The sequence below is a fragment of the Netta rufina genome, assembly GCF_964035555.1.
Source record: "Netta rufina genome assembly, chromosome: 6".
NCBI classification, from domain to species: domain Eukaryota; kingdom Metazoa; phylum Chordata; class Aves; order Anseriformes; family Anatidae; genus Netta; species Netta rufina.
Genome location: NC_140129.1, coordinates 28104324 through 28118184, shown reverse-complemented (window position 1 = coordinate 28118184; position 13861 = coordinate 28104324). Strand labels below are relative to the sequence as shown.

Here is a 13861-nt window from a genome sequence, read left to right as displayed (position 1 = left end):
AACACAAGCACAAAAATCTCATATAAGAGAGATTTTTCCCACCTTACTAGCTCTTGCTATCTGATCCTTCCTATAGAAAGCAATGAGATCAGCTTTCAGCTCCACCTAAGCAGTATGTCTGAAAAATTACTTTCAGTCCTTAAGCTCCTAACGTATTTCCAAAATATCCTTACTATTCACTTAACTATCTGAAGCATGTGAAATTTTCAGCAGTTCCATTTTCATTTTTCAGAACTTAGCCAGATTTAAAAACAAACAAAACCAGAATCTATCCATAAGAAGCAAAGGAGAAATTATGAACTATATAAAAAATGTTGGTTGCTTATTTCTTCTCTACCCTTAAATAGAAAATCTGGGCTTTCTCTCAGATTTTAACTTCCTAGTGATTCAGATCAGTATGTAAACTAAAATGTGTCATTGGTAGATACAGGCATTTCATCATAATATTGACTTACACCAAATGGTCAATATGCTGCATGAGGTGTACCATATCTTCATGATGGAAGTGCTGTGCTGTAATGGCTAAGAAGAAAAATTGTAAACGATCTACCTAAACAAAAACAGCTAGTATATTAAGGGGATGACATGTTCTGATGAATCAAATAATTTTTCCTTCTCTTTCATTTCCCTCTAAAACTTCAAAGCAATCAAATGTTGTTTATGCATAAAATTTAATCCTTTCACCAATCTGTAGTTTGATTGGATTTGCATACTCTATTTCATACAAGTCAATGTGAAGAGAGTCTCATGTAATTGAAACTATTTCCCCTCCAGCTCTTCTATCTTTGCTGTAATATTTCCTATTAGTAGCTTTATTATGCCTAATATCTTTAATGTTGGCAGATGAGAATTTTCACTTAATGTAACCTGTATTTATAAACCACTAGGATGAAAAAAGAACAAACACAAGAAAGAGGAAACAATAATTACCTGTCTTTGATGCCACACAGATCAATGTGTAAATCACTGAAATTCCCCAGGGAGCCTTGCTGAACTAAAATGAGGTCCTTGGGCTGGTTATCAATAAAGATGAGCCTCATACAGCCTTGAAAAGCAGTAATGGGATTTAAACATTGGGAATCAGTGAAATTGTCAGGGCACCCTGTGGGAAAAAAGAAAAGAGGCAGAGAAGAATATTGGAATGTTCATCTGTTTCTGTTGGGATTTCCCAATGTAAGGGCTTGGACACTCATTATTCCAAGTGTTTTTTGAGCTATGCAACTTTCTGTGCTATAAATCTTTCAGTAAAAAAATAAAATAAAAAAGGGAAGAAATAAAGGATATCTCACCACCAGAGATATCAGAGTATGAGATTTTTGCATGTGCTAAGCAAAATCAAAGTTCATTTTTTGCATGTTCTTTAAACCTCACAGTCAATAGCAATTGACTCCCATAAGAAAAGCTGTGCAAACTATGAAATTATTACGGGTTAAATTCTGCTGCTGAGGCAAGGCACAGAGTATAACGGTGAAATCATAGGGACAGCAAGCAAGAAAATCGTTTGTGTCTGAACCTCTATGGTATTTGGCCAATTCTGAGATCCAAAGCCTTCTTCATATCCTCACTTAGCGCTGTATCCAGAGAGTTCATCAGATCAGAGCCTCACTGCAGTAAGCACAACGCAGAAGTATGTCAGAGCTAAAATAGACAGTTGATGACACTCCCTTTATCTACATTAATGCTTACACTCCAAAAAGCAGGAGGTAGTATTTTTCAAGATTCTTTCCATTTTCAGAATTGAGCTAAACCTACATTCATTTCAATGAAAGCACAGTACCTAAATACCTTTGTAGATCTGAGCCACGTGTCAATTATGTTCTGAAGTCTAAAATCACTGAGCCTGATCAGGACAGTGATATCTACAGGAATTTTAATGCAACTGGCAGTGCTCTGTCCTTTTAACCAGAAAAAAACACTCATGCCTAGTACAGATACGCGGCTTTTGCATGTTTTACTAGCTAGATATAGCTACTCCTCAGCTAGTCCCCTTTAACAGCTGTGTTAGTTTGCAATGCAACTCAATAGGTGGTAAAAAAACAGTTACTACAGCATTTGCTATTAGGTGCAAAGTACATTTGGGAGACCTCAGAATCTGAGAATTTCCATCATGAAAACCTGTCCTATGTCTATCTGAAACAACTTACCTCCAAAATAGTAGCTGTTTCCCGAGTAGATCCTTGAGACAGTGGTTGCATGGCTGGCAGTGGCAGCGTTGTTATCCAGTGTCAGGGTAATGCGATGCCTTCTGGCATTGATGTTAACTGAATGCCAAAGACCATCATGGAGATTGGTGCCTGGGAAGGAAAAAAAAAAAAAAAAAGGCACAAAGGGTGAAAAAATGTGAAAAAAGAAGTGCAGGAGACAACGTTTTTCAAATCTTTGCTTCCAACCTGTGATCACAAACAGGCAGCAGAACCCAACATGGGCAAAAACAGCAGCTGAAAAGAACTCATTGCCTCTGAAAGTAAACTGGCATAGAAGGTCCAAGAAAGGGAAAGTTTTTAGGAGTATTTAAGTAGATCATCTGCACATTTTGATCCAACCTGCTTGCTATACTGCAGGCACTCATGCATGTTTGCTGTGCCCTTTACCTTTTTGGTAGTACACTATTAACATTGGGGGGGAGGGGGGAGGGAAGAGAGAGGGTGGTTGTGATTACTTTGAGTCTGTTGGGAAATGCTTGTAGCTCACAGGATTGTGCAGAGATCTCTACTAAACTTCTAGGACTAAATGCATACCTGAGATTTCAGAGGATTAGATTCAGTGAAATGGTCATAACTTCTCTCAGTCTCCTTATGAAAGCTGACAACCCCCAATATGTTTCAGTAGGACTTCTGTCCTTAAAACCCTTCAGCACTAAGTTAGCACACACTCTTATTGATGGATGTGCCCATATATATTCGATTTTGACATGGGTTTTCTGAGATCTGGGATTGTTGCTGTGTCCAGGAACCTTTAAAGGGATGTGGGAGATTATAGTACTGGGTAGCCTCTTTCTGTTATACTTTTATGCAAAGTAACAGGGAAATAACACCTCCGTTTTCATATTCTGACAATCAACGTTGCATCTTGGGGCTCTTGAAATAGCACCACAAGGATACAAAGAAACTCCACATCCTCTACGTTGACAACCATGAAAAGCAGCGGGCAAATCTCTGAGCTCTCACACAGTGGTGCAGACCAAAAGTAAACCAATCACACCTTGACGTACGCTACCATCAAGCTGCAGTCTCTGAGACCAGGCTCAGACAACTAGCATTTATTCCCCTCCCTAATGGGATATTTTTTGTTAATGTAGCTTTCAGAAGAAACAAACTAGCACTTAGTGACACAAAGAGGTGTGAGAACAGTTCAAAACAAAATAAAAAAAATTATGGGTGTTATGTGTATTAAAAGCCATTTCGTTACAAATTTGAAAATGAGACTATTTCCGGAGTAATGGCTGCTAACGCACACGCAATTTCCATAGAATAAGACGCCAGTTTCCCAGGGGGAAAAAAAAAAAAAAAGGAAAAAAAAAAAAGGATGAGTTTACAGCTAGAACAAGTCCATTATGAAATACCGTGTTTAAGTTTGAAAAGATGTCAAGAAAAAATAGGCCACATTTGGGTCAAAACCAGGTCCATTCTTGACTAAGCATGAGTTTATTGTGCGTATCAACATCTGCAAGACGTGGCACTTGCAATTTTTGCACATTTTCCATGTGTAAGTAGGCAGTTTAGCAATGTTTTGGATAGCACCAAAGGCTGGGCTCAGGATCATGATTTCAGACCTACATAAAAACAAGTACACCCAAACAAATATTGGCATCATCTCAGATTTGTCAATCTAATTAGGACTGCAATAAAGGCTGGAAATTCAGTTTTCAACATTTGGTTGCAGCAAACTGAAGCTGTAACAATCCACATGAATAAGGACAGACGCAAGGCTGCCTCATTTTCTATCACAAAAGGGAATGAAATATACATACGGAGCAGCTCTGCTTTGACAACTCTGTCAGATTTTCTCTGTATTTCATTTAATAGACACAACTGCACTCTTTTAGTCTGCACCAAGAATATTTTATATTACATATTTTTAAACAGATGTTCTTTTTAGAAAATACTATTATTATTCAGACCTCTGAGTTCCATCAAGTCTATTATACATTCATGTTTGGAAACTGTGTATTCAGCCTGCGTGGAAATGAATTTCCTGGACTCCCACCCAGCATGGTTGCATAGTAGTATGAGACGTGCACAGCCCTGGGCTAGAATACTTCTGCTCAGGAAACCAGCATGGCATATATAGGTCACACTGAGATGACAGCTGGGCCGCCCTGGTCCTTGCTCTGCTGTACAGTTTGAAACTGTTGCCTTGTCTCTTGGAGACGAAACACAGCTGGCCTGTTTAATGCTTACAAACAATTTCCCCAGAATTTTAGGTCAGAGAGGCAGCAACATTTCACCCATTTGCATCCCTACAGCTGCACAAAGCAGCTTGCAAATTGGCTTAGGATGCCAGTGAGGGAGTTTGAGGAGAGGAAGCCCATGGTCAGTTTCTCTTCTGTGTGTAGTGTAAAAGGAGAGTGTAAAGCAACAGCCAGATGAAGAAAATCAGCTCTGAGGCTGTGTTAACTTGTACTAGTGAAAAGCATAGCTGCCAAGCTGGCTCCCAGCTTACTTCAGCACAATGTGAGGACAAGAATCATGAAGGTCTGCATGTGACCTGACTGAAGAAAATTTAGCAGGACTTTGAAAACACAGAGACAAGTGTAGAGTAGAATTAGTCTGAAGATCGTAGGATACCAACTCTACGCGTTCAGATCTTCCTCAAACTGCACAGAGTGGTGGTACTACTGGAAAGTGCGAAAAAAAAATTGTAAACAGAAAACAAGATTTGGTGCTTCTGTACTTTGCTATCCTTTCTTCCAGTGGCATCGAGCCTTTGTATTTTAAAGAGAGATGGGTGAAAGAAAACAAAAATAAAGTACCTTCACTAATTTCCACAGGGTTTTCTGTCACTTTCTGAATAAGTAGTGTCAATCTCCCACCGTGGAGGTAAACCAAGAGAGATCCTGACTTTTCAGACAATTCAGTGGACAGGAGTAAGCCATCTTTATTCCATGTTCGAAACTGGAAACTGACTGACAAGCCATCAATTTGAGGAGTGCCAGGCAGTAGCAAGTAGCTTCTACTGGAGCTGACAAAGGTGATGGGAACAATTTGTGGTTCTGAGCAGGAAAAGGTCACGTTCCCCTGCAAATAATAAAAAGCAAACATTGTTAACATATTTTTTTCAGACATCAAAAAAAAAAAAAGTATTTAAATAAGCTCATTGGATTTCTACTGGTGCTAGGTAATAGGAAATAGGTATTTTTATTCAGACAAAAACCTTTGGAACTCACTAGGAAATGTATTTGTTCATTCAGGGAAAACATACATGACTTCAAATTTGTATGTTCACCCCAAGCAGAAAACAAACAAACAAACAAACAAAAAAACTTCCAAATCTCAGTTCTTAGAAGGATCTAGATATGCTCCAAATGTTCTGTATCAAGTTCATGTCTGTATTTGCTGCAGGTCAGTGTTAGCCCAGACAGACCACCTCCACATGGCTGCCTGTGCTCTGTGTTTCCCAATATTTCCCATTTCAAGCTCAAGTTTGGCTTTATGTCATTTGGATCTAGGCTGACTTCAGGAACTGACACCAAAGCACTACTAGCAAGTTCTCTTGAGCCTTCATGTGCTGCAAGATGTGACACAAAGGTCCCACACAATGACTGTGTACTGATGGGATTACATAACTGTGAATGAGAAAAGCTGCAAATTAGAAAAAAAAAAAAAAGGAACTAGACTAAATTTATTTTAAATATAAACCAAAATGTAGCTGTTAACAACAATATTTTTTGCCCACTTACACCGAAGCTATATGACCTTAAAAGTAATGTCTCCCTCATTTACTTCAATGTATCGTATGGGACCAAACATGAGGCACATTTCCAGTTTTCCAGAAACATGTTCCATGTTTCAAATATTCAATATACAACTTCCAGTAGTAGTACACTGGCCACATTTTCTTTTACACAGGGTGACACACCCCTATGCTATTCCAAATAACAATGGTCAACTTAAATAATAACATATTTTTATTTTTTTTTTAATAAATGATTATTCTGAAAAGATTCATAAGAAAAAAAATCATAAGAAAATTCAAGCTAAAAGTCTCTCAGATCCAGTACTTATAAGTGGGATAATACAATACTTGTGTGATTTACTGGCTGATGGTAGGTCTCATGATTTCCATGGGGAATTTTGAGGAATTATTAAAACATTTGACACACAGCAAGAGCAGTGAAATCCAACATTATCTCAACACCAAACTTAAATGGTCTTTAACTTAATCAGTCATCCAACCCTGAAACCAATGATGCTATTTGCTGAGAAGAGCACCACATTTTCTCACAGCAGTCAGCAAAATCTGCACCAGCATGTATCCCTGTAGTTTATAAATGAACCAACTCCAGTGTTTTGTTCAGCCATTGCAGATTACCCAACTAGGTCATTCAAGCCATATAGTAAAATCTTAACAATATATAAAGCCAGAATACATTCAAGGAGCTGTGTCTTTCAAGGCCACTCCAGGAAAGTGTTGCAGCCAGCTTGCTTTGAACTAGTCTGCTTTATAAAATACCAAAAAAAAAAGAGTAAAAGGCTTTCTCCATAGTACCACTTGTTATCAGAGCTGGTATCTCTCTCTAACAGGATAATTATAATGAACAGCACTTGATGGATGTGTAGGAAGTTGCGCAGTGCTTGGGGAATTCCTTTCTGAAATCTAAAACAGCTGATGGAACTGGTTCCCTATTGCTTTCAAATGTCTTTCTACCCTTTATTTTAAAATGGAAAATAAATAAAGTGCCAGAAAGAGACTGAATTTATCACTGCATGAAACAGCCCTTGACAGATATATATCTATATCAATCTATGTATTCCCTGCCTTGTTATGTGAAGAATGCTACATAGCAGATTTAGCAATGGCAAAAGGTATCCATGGGTATATCATGTTACAATGAGTTTTGAGATATAATCCAAAGCTTATCCAAACTTATCTGAACATTAGTCAGGTGGGAAGTAAAATGGAAATTTGCTCTCAACCTTTTAAAAGTTTCTGCTACCTGCTGGGTATTGTCTGCAGAATAGATGCCACAGGTTTTTTTTTTTTTTTTTTTTTTTTTTTTTTTTTTTTTGTTATTGTTGCTGTATTTGTACCTCCATTTTCAATCAAATTCAAAGCAGATAGACAAATTACACAAAGCAGTCAACTGCAATGATATAAGCAAATATATGTAACTTTCTCTAGAGCTTTTTAAAGGTTTACAAAATCAAAATGAGATGACAAATCTTGGGAATCTTAGGCATTTATAGTGATTTAAGTATCTCCACACAAAGCAGTAAAGACATTTATAGATCTTATAAATACATAACAGTGGAGCTTGGAGGAAATTTCAAACGTTATCTGAGTCTGCACTCAAGTATCTAATTTGCTTCAGTAGCAGTGGGAGGCTGTAACAAAATGCAAGACTGTAGAGGGAAGGATTTGCAAAATTCAGACAAGATTTTTGTCTCAAAGTTCTTTGCAGATTTTACATACTAACAGAACAAACTATAACTAGACTGACTTAATGGTGCCAAAGAAGGTGAATGCTGAGATAAAAAAAAAAAAGTGTTTGCAATGCACAATAAACTTTCAGATAACCTTAAAATAAGGTAGTAGAGACATTGTGTTGTCAATATCACTTCAGCTGTTTGCAGTAACATAATCAGTTTTAAACCAAGTTATCCCTGATGCACGTGCATGGGCTCAAACATAAGGCTAAGTTTCCACCTCTTTTTGATATAAGGTTCTTAACATATGCAACTAGTCCTAAACCCTTTCAAAAACTCAGCAACACTCTTCAGTCATCTGCAGTAGCTGGTTATTCATGCCACCTGGGATCCATACAGAAAGAGTGTACTAGGACTTGAGCTGCAAGCAAGAGCATGGAGTGAACCCATTGTCTCTGTTGGGACATACAGGCAGGACCTATGCTCTCCCCCCCATGTTCAGACAGCAGAGACTTTATGCACTGTAGCCTCTCTGTTGAGTACAAAGAGACAGTGAAGGTGTGATCCCACCTGCCACAAGAACAAGCAGGTGGGAAAGCTTAAAGGGTTTGTTGCAATATTCTGTGTACAGTTGCAGCCTGCTAAGAAGAGTGCCAGGCCTGCAAGGTCTCTGGGGTTGCTTGACGGGAGCTTCCAGGCCCAGACACCCTCAAGCTCTGTGCATGTAGGCACCAGCTGCAGGTGACCAATCTCATGAGAGCTGGGCAGTGCCAGCTGGGCGTACAGCTGGTTCAGGCAGCAGGAAGCCATGTAGAACAGGCCCCTGGGGAGCACTAGCAGCCAGGAGTGGCACAGCAGTTTCCACACAAGAAGGGCAGAGCACTCTGCCAGTAGGCCAGCAGCCATCTTCTCCATTCACCTGCAGCTTAGGATGCCATCATGAGGGTCCCCTCAGCCAGCTCACGGGGGAAACAAGGAAGAATCGTAGAATATCCTTATGTGGAAGGGACTCACAAGGATCATGAAGTCCAGCTCCTGTCTCCACACAAGACCACCCCAAAATCAAACCATATGTCTGAGAGCATTGCCCAAACACTTCTTGAACTCTGGCAGGCTTAGTGCTGTGACCACTTCCCTGGGGAGCCTGATCCAGTGCCCTACCATGAACTAGGTTGTCTTAAAAGGTCCCTCCCAACAGAACCCATTCTATAATTCTAACTTCCTGGAAGATTATTTTGAAAATCCTAGCAGATTATTTTGAAAATTTTTCATTCACCAAAGTGGGATAGGTTCCTATAAGAAAAACTATTCAATTTGCCTTGAATGGTATTCTCAAATTATTGCAGCAAGCCTTGTCAGAAAAGTAAGCAGTTCCCTCTCTGATCAGGAGCATTTCCTTTAATTGGAAGCAGTTCTGGAATTCTCCAGGGTACGTGCAAGATTTCTGGCAGACACTTGATTTTATAATTGAACCTCATTTAACTGAAAAGTAAATGTTCATTGGCTAGGAAATGGGATAAGAAGATTCTAACCCCTAGAGAAAATAAAGAAGATTATCAGCTCTACTCAGCTGCTGGGAACTCCAGCTATCATGTGGCATTTGAGAATTCCATTGAGTCCAACATCTCCAGACTGATTAATGACTCCTCTAATAAGCAGTGAAATCTTTCCAAAAGAGTTACTATTCTTACACAAGAAACCTTCTGAACCTATAAATTAAATGGAGATATTCACAATTTGTTCAATGACTGCCATGACATTCAAGAATGGACTTTTAAGACAAGAGTGCAATCAACCCCAGATTTCTGCAGGACCTGTACGGTTGCAGAGGTTGTTCTTTTCTAAGCAAGCTGTGGAATGAACAGGAAACAGTATGTTACAGCTGTTTAAGGAAGAATCAGAACCTCTCCTATTAAAAAAAGGACAAAAGAACACAGTTGCTAAGTGATGAAGATAAAAGTGGATTACAAAGACGACCCTCTGAGCCATAAGCCTGATCTGAAACTGACTGGAGCCTATCTAGTGACTTCTGTAGGACTTCAATAAAACTTGTATAATCTTAATGAACCATTTCAGCCTTTTCTATCCTTTCTTCATTTAGTATTATGTACTGTTGGATGAAGACAAAAGACTGCTACAACACAGCCAGGGCAATTGGACACAAGTTTCTTACACATCCACCTTTCTCTGATGGAGTACTAATCAAAAGTAATATGTGCTTGGAAAATTTTTCAAATTGACAGCTGAACTGAAATCCTCAACATTTAGCCTACCAAAGGATACAGGCCAAGATCACAGCTTGAACAGGAAGAACAATAAATGAGTATTTCTGAGCTCTCATTCTACCCGCAGGTTAGAGCATCAAATGGGCACTTACCTTCCTCATTAATCATTCTGTGGATACTATCCAATAAAAAGGTTATCTTGTTTTCTGCAGAGGGTTAGAAAGGAATATTTCATATGACAGGTAAGGGAACTAAAATCCCAGCCCTGGCTGAGATACAAATGAGGATAAACTGGCAAGAATACCTCCAGGTTGGAAACTGAAGGTCTACTGGCTGCAAAGAGTATGAGGTTGCAGATGGATTTGTAAAGAGAGTAATAGAAGAAAAAGGTGATCACTGATGCAAATTTAAAAGGGTAAGATGAAAGACTCATTCAACTATGGGTAACTGGATTTCAAGAATGGGGGATGTGCTTTCAAAGCTTGTCTTTAAATTAACTACCTCAGGCAGAGGCTTACATTGAGACTTACATTGGTTTTAAAAGCTTTTCAAGTCAAAACACTGCTAAGCACTGAACAAAAAGCAAATCAAACTGAGATACCAGCTCTAGCCTACTCGCATGCCACTGCAAACTGTTTTCAAATGTGATATGGTAGCACCAAGATGCATGTTGTTACTTAAATTAGGATCTGTTCTCTGAATGACCGAGTAGTTCATCCCAACAGAGAAGCTCAGACTTTCAGAGAAGTTCCTATAGTGGTGTGGGTTTCTCTTTCTGTGCTCTAAATTTCATTATGGAAACATGAAAGCTTTCATGGACCAAGTTTCACTGAAATTAACACCTCCATGTATCAATCACCCTTATGATAGAGAATTCCCACCTTCATTCACCCTAGGTATCATGTGTGTCAATAAAAGGCTATATCCTACTAACTTTTCATTATATAATGTTCCTATGTAGAGAAAACAAAAACAAAAAACATTTAACAAAAAAATGAAACATTGTGACTGTGGCAGAACCAAGGATGAGATGCATGACTAGACATTTCTGGATATTCTTTATCTTACATTCTTAAGCTGACTAGGTCACTGAACAGCAGTGGAACATAGGATCTGACCATCTTTATGCCAGTAGTAACTGTACATTAATGTTTCATTATATGATAGAATAGCTAAGTGTTGCTGGCAAAAGATGAGAGCAAATATAGAGTTACTTTGGAAAAATTATACATCATTTTAGCTAGAAAGAGACAGGAAAAGGAGGAAAAGTGTATAGAAGGAAAAGCAAACAAAATATAGATTACTTAATATTCTCTCTCCTTTGAACAACAAGCAGGAATGAAGCCAGCCTTTCAAATTCACCTTGCCAGAAGTGACTAAGATAGATTTCTTAAATTAAACTGGCAAAATTAGCACAATTCAAGCACATTTTTTTGTTCCAGTTCAGGGTAAGCTGATCTACATCTTATTAGGTTTTATTACCTGGTACAAAACACAGAAGCAAGGAGATTTTTATTTTTTTTAGTAGCAGTATTATTAAAACAGAGCCACATCTACATCAAAATAGAAAAATGCATAGAAAGCAATTCTGATCAGCTTTCATTATTATTATTGTTGGTAGTTTTCTTTATTAGATTTTCCCATTTTAAACTCCAGTCATTTGTGTGTCATAGCAGAACACAAGTCTCAATGGTTGGTATGAATTGCCTGTACTCCAGGGCCCTGACCAATGGGCATCAGCTTGCCCATTTCCTTTTTTCCAGGCAGCCAAATACCAGGCAGTTCCCTGGGCCTTACCAATTGGAATAAGACCTCAAAAAAGCCGACATTTAAAACTTTGGAATAAATTACATTACCACCACCACTTTCTTTACCACTTGCTAACTCCTATGACAATAATTAGCCATCTCTCTTGCTTTCCTACAGGGACTAACTGCCTTATCCCTTCTTGAAACATCCTCCTCTGCTCAGCAGGAACTAACCACCCTATTCACTCAATTTGACTATCTACATAATGTGATAAATTAAACTCTGAAGAATTGTTTCTAACCTGTAATTTGCTGAAGGCTGATACCTTCAAAAGGCCTTGATTGTTCAAAACTTTGTCATTTTTTCTGCATATGTCAACTAGTGTTATAAAAATATAGTATCTCTCCCTGAAAGACTCGTTTCTCTTGTGGTCATCACAACTATCAAAATCCTAACACAAAGAAACCTTTTTATCAAGAAGGAGAGTTTATTATTGCAGCCAGATGATGGATTAAATATTTACAGAATAAAAAGTCTTTAGAATTGTAGACAAAGCCAAGTGAAATCAATGGGAAAATTGTCATATAAATAGAATTTATTTCAAGGCCTTGATTGAGGTGACACACTTAATTTCTTTCAAAGCAATCTTGTTACACCATTCAGCAACAATAAAATGGGACCTTAAAATGAATGCTATTTACACAGACTTTCTTGCTGTTCTATACTGCTGATATGATGTGAAAGAGACTCATCTGAAGACTGGGAGAGCAGGTAAAAAGACAAAAGAAAGCATAAAAAGATATTTTTTACAGGAACCAAATATTCCGGGAATCTGAGTTCATCCACCTTGTCAAAAGAACAGCAAATTCAGTTGTTCTTTTTTTTTAACGTGCATGTGACATATGCACTTTCATCAAATAATTGGATTTATTTAAAATAAATAAATAAATTCAACTTAGACTTACAGGAAGTTGTAAAAAAGGTCTGCAAACAGTGTTTTTTGTTGTTGTTGGTTTTTTTAGTTTGTTTTTTTTTTTAATATATATTTCCTATAGTCTAGTTACAGATGAAAAACTAAACAAGAAAAAAAAAATGTCTTATATATCTAATTCCTGGTTCTCCAAACCCTAGTAGAAGCCTTCCTGAATTACCAGCCTGATATTCATAGATATATCAACACTTACAAGAGCACTTTGGTTGAAGAAGACGTGCGTAGACAAGCAAACTCTTCTCAAGATGAAGGTATCTCAAATCAGCTTAATAAAATAGCATGTTTGGATTCTCTATAAAGGGAATGAATTATTAGTTTACATTCTTCTGTCACTAGGTATCTTTCTTTGCTCTTTGATGCTGGCAATTGGTTATTTCCCTGAGGCACCACAGTGATGCATTTACATGTCATCACATCCCTTGCCATGCTGAATTGTCAGTCCCAGATTCAACATGGAAGGCTGATGTAGAAATTCAAGCATATCTGAGAGCTGACAACTTCTGCTTTTCAAATATCGTGCACTCCTCTCAAGTCAGTGTAGGGTTTAGTCTGCTAAATAAAAATATAGCTCCAATTCATATTAAGCGAAGGTAATGGAAGAAAAAATGGGATAGCATTTTCCACAATTTTAGCGAATATGTAGGGTGGAGCATTGAGAAGATCAAAACTGCAGTTTTTAATGACCTCTTTATTTCTTTCCTTCAGCTAGACAACTTCCTATTTTGACATCAAAAATAATTGAGACAGGAAAAGTCTTAAACCCTGGTCACAGATCTTCACATTAGAGCAGTTTCTAAAGGTACAATCCGAATAGAGCTATAGGTAGACACTAGTGGCCAGAGGGCTCTGACAGAGTATCCTGGATTTAGTACAGAGTTACAGCTACTTAACTTCACCCACTCTCAGCTGTAAGATCTGTATGAACCCGGGGTTTCCCTCCAGCCCTCTGCCAAGTGGTACCAGACACTTGTGCGAGCATCATCTTAAAACTAATTCTGTACCCTCACATACCCAGCTGTACTGGGACCTAAGGTCCATCTTGCCTTTACTAATGCCTATAGAAAGTTGTTTGCAGAAGAGTACTAGAACAACAAACACATACCCTATATTTCCTGCTAGTAGTCTCTGAGCCTTTAATTAGTTTCCACTGAACTAATCCCTCAGCCAGAAATAATTTCCACATACTTAGTATTGGAATTCTTTAATGGATTGCTCTTGCTAGACCTTGTCCAGTCTCCTCCTAAATCTGCATCTACCCTTAACATGCACAAAATCCTTCAACAGGGACTTCAACATCTCAGATATTAAGA

The 13861-nt window shown here is 38.2% G+C and overlaps 1 protein-coding gene across 1 annotated transcript in view; it reads right to left on the bottom strand.

The window, feature by feature from the left end:
- The window catches only part of CNTNAP5 (contactin associated protein family member 5), a gene marked incomplete at both ends in the record, with an annotated part of 281013 nt that overhangs the window by 120549 nt on the left and 146603 nt on the right, over positions 1-13861 (bottom strand). The window contains 3 exons of the mRNA XM_084289311.1: positions 931-1102; positions 2145-2294; positions 4973-5237. Of these exons, the coding sequence (XP_084145437.1) occupies positions 931-1102; positions 2145-2294; positions 4973-5237 (587 nt within the window). The remainder of the gene's footprint in view (positions 1-930; positions 1103-2144; positions 2295-4972; positions 5238-13861) is intronic.